Source organism: Aptenodytes forsteri, unplaced genomic scaffold (assembly GCF_000699145.1).
Source record: "Aptenodytes forsteri isolate BGI_AS27 unplaced genomic scaffold, ASM69914v1 Scaffold119, whole genome shotgun sequence".
NCBI lineage: Eukaryota > Metazoa > Chordata > Aves > Sphenisciformes > Spheniscidae > Aptenodytes > Aptenodytes forsteri.
The window spans coordinates 3,545,328-3,548,642 of NW_008796165.1; the positions used below are offsets into that span (position 1 = coordinate 3,545,328).

The 3,315-nt window shown below is 66.5% G+C and overlaps 1 protein-coding gene across 1 annotated transcript; it reads left to right on the top strand.

The window, feature by feature from the left end:
• The first annotated feature begins 1,311 nt into the window (after window positions 1–1,311).
• Window positions 1,312–2,489, top strand: ARTN (artemin). Its single transcript, XM_009287287.1, has 3 exons — window positions 1,312–1,377; window positions 1,511–1,700; window positions 2,053–2,489. Exons 1-3 carry the CDS (start codon window positions 1,312–1,314, stop codon window positions 2,487–2,489), a joined length of 693 nt encoding a protein of 230 aa, XP_009285562.1.
• Window positions 2,490–3,315: the final 826 nt, after the last annotated feature.

Genomic DNA, 3,315 nt, shown 5'->3' on the forward strand with positions numbered 1-3,315 from the left:
TGCCCGGTGCCAGCCCTGCCTGCACCGGGGACGCATCCTGCCTGGTGCACGGCCCCCGGAGGAAGCACGTGGGCTTGGCAGTGCCCATCACAGCCCCTTGCCATGGTGTGGCCAGTGCAGGGTGGCATCAGATGTGGCAATCGGGACTTGGGGACCATCCCCTGAGATGCTGGCGGGACTGGGGGAACTGATTTTGTCTCCTTGTCCCAGCGGTGCCCAGCTGTGTCTCTTCATTTTTTTGGCCGGGAGCACTCTCCTCAGCATGTCCCATCCCAGCTTTGCTACAGAAGCACCTGGGACATGCCGGGGCAAAGCCATGGAGGGGATGGGGAAATTCCCTGCTGCAGGATGCCACCAAGCTCCAAGGGGACAGTCCTGTCCTGAGAGACAGGGGATGCAGCAGACAGGCCAAGGAGGGTTAAGGCCCCCTTGGGAGCCACCTCTGGGGGATCCTGGCTTGGGACACTGGGGCACAGGGGCCTCCCTGCACCCCGGGGGAGCTGGGGAAGGAGGTGCAACCTGTGGCTGCAGACTCGGAGTTGGCCCTGCACCTCCCGGGGGACATCACTCCCCTGAGACCGTGCACGCTGCTCCGCTGGGACCATGCACGTCGGGGATCGAATTCCCCTGTGTGTGTCAGGGCGGCGGACGCCAGGCAGTGGTGTTGGGGTGAATGACTACAGCGAGCCCAGTGTGGTGCCCTGCACCCCACCATGTCCCTACAGGACCTGCCTGCCCATCCTGTCCCTCACGGCCCCACTTGTCTGGGCTGCTCTGGGGCTGCGCATCCCAGCTCGGCACAGGCAGCGGGCTGGGGAGCCAGCGTGGGGCCGGGGGCTGGCTGCACCCAAGGACCCTGTGCTAATGGATTGGGAGTTTCCAAGGTCAGGCTCCCACTGCGAGCAAGAAAAACATTCCCAGGGAAGGGCCATGGGAAAGGGCCCCCCCGCGGCACTCTCAGCCCCAGCCGCTGCCTCACGGCCCAGCCTGGCATCCTGGGCTGCTCGCGCAAGGAGGTGGCTGTGTCCCCCTGAGGAGAGGTGCTGGGCGAAGGCTGGGCTGCCCCAGCTGCCAAATCTCTTTGAAGGGGTGTGCAGGGTGGCAAGGGTGCCTGGCTGTGCGGGGAGGGGACTTGGGGGGCATCATGCATGGGGTGCAGGAGGTGTTGCAGGGTGCTGGGGAGGCGAGGGAGGGGATGGCATGCTTGGCAGGGGCAGGGGAGAGGTGTGCCAGCTCCCAGCTGACCAGCTCGATGCCCACCCCATCCCCTCTGTGTGGACATTGACCCCCACCTCTACACTTGCAGCCAGCATGGAGCAGCGAGCGGGGCCACCAGAGCCGAGACCTGCAGGACCCACCACGCACCTGCAGCCCAAGGTGAGCCCAGGCCTGGCTGGTCACAATAGCTGGGACCACACATCCCCATCCCCATCCTCAGCTCATGGAGCCTCGTCCCTGGTGTGGGGACCCTGGTCAGGGGCTCACCCCGCTGTGCTGTGCTTTGTCGCAGGAGGGGACACTGTGGGGGCTCCTCGCCATCTTCTCGCTGCTGGCTGGGCTGGCTGCGGGTACCCTGCGAACCCCTCAGTGCAACGAGACGCTGGGTGCAGCCCCCACGCCGCGGGGCATGGCCACCGCCAGCCCGGCTGTGGAGGATGGCGTGGAGGTACCGCTCGCCGCTGCCTGGAGCCAGCTGTATGGTGCGTGTTGGGGCAGGACCCCCAGCCTGGGCACGGTAGCCCTGAGCGTGGAGCATGGGCGGGTTGCGGGCTGCTGTGGAGAGCCCCAGCCCATGTGGGGCTGCCTCTGCACATCAGGGCTGGGCTGGGGGTCTGAAAACATGGGGCCCCATGCTTCTGGTGGCAGAGCCCTGGGGATGAGAAGATGCTTGGCTGGGCACCCACCCACCCTACCGCCCCGCAGGCACCTGGCCAGTGCCATAGCGTAAGGAGGGGTCTGCAGGTCACGGCAGGGGACAGGCAGGCTTGGCAGGCCCCAGGAGGGCGGTGGGTGAGGGATGGGGTCTGATGGTGCCATCCCCTCTGTGTGCAGGGGACAACGTGACGACGGGTGGCCCGGGCACCGTGGAGCTGGCAGAGGACCTCCTGCTGCGTGCCGAGCGCTCACCACCAGGTGCCAGCAAAGCCAAGAAGGGGGCACGGAAACCCTCACGGGGGGCCCGTGGGCGCAACTGCCACATTCGCAACCTGATGGTGAAGGTGCGTGACCTGGGCCTGGGCTTCAACTCGGACGAGATCGTGCTCTTCAAGTACTGCAGTGGGTCCTGCCACCGGGCGCGCAGCAACTACGACCTGACCCTGGGCAACCTGCTGCGGCAGCAGCTCATCACCCCAGGGCCACAGGAGCGGGTTCTCAGTCACCCCTGCTGCCGGCCTACCCGCTATGAGGCTGTCTCCTTCATGGATGTGCAGAACACGTGGCAGACGGTGGAGAAGCTCTCGGCGGCCGAGTGCAGCTGCATCGGCTGAGGAGGGGGCCGCCGGCTCGGCCCCAGCTCGACGCACACCGGCAGACCCTGGCTCATGGTGCACAGCAGTGCCAATGCTCAGAGGAAGGGTTTGGTGGAGGCGGGTGTCCCTGGTTTTACGTGGCCACAAGGGACCGAGGCGAGATGGAGCCGTGACGGGGGGGTGGGCGGCTGAGCCCCCTCCCGCTCAGTGCCAAGCAGCTGGTGCCACCAGCTACATGGGGTCCTGCCCAGGTGCACCCCAGCTCAGCCCTGGGAGACGAGCTGGAAGGGGTATGGAGCATCCCCACTGCTCACAGGCGTCTGCCAGCCCGGTGTCCACCAGCAGCACCCGGCTCACCTGTGCCCTGTCTGGACTGGTGCTCCTGCACCCCTGCTTTAGGGGAGCTGGGGCCAAGTGGCCCCCAAGCTTCAGAGGGGGACAGAAAAGGGGCAAAACCTCTCTGTTCCCTTGGGCACCCTGGGGCTGGCAGTGGCTGGAGCTGCCCTGCAAGGAGGGGGTGTCCCTGAGGACAGGGGTGCAGCGGGGCCAAACTGCACCAGCCCAGGGTGGGGGACCCGCACCCGGGCTGGCAGCAGTCCCTGGTGCTCCACAGGGTGGCGGGGCGCAGGGTCCTGCCAGGACCCCTGCCCAGCTCCTGGGGGGTGGCAGGGTCCCCCCGCTGCCCCTGTGGTGCTGCGGCACTAAACTATTTATTACTCTAAATTATTTATTTATTGTTCTCGAGCGGCAGCTCCTATTTATGACTTTGGGCCCCCGGGGGCCCGGTGTAATTTAACCCCAGCGCTGCTGTGAAGCCCTGGGCAGCACCCCGGCCCCGGTGCCC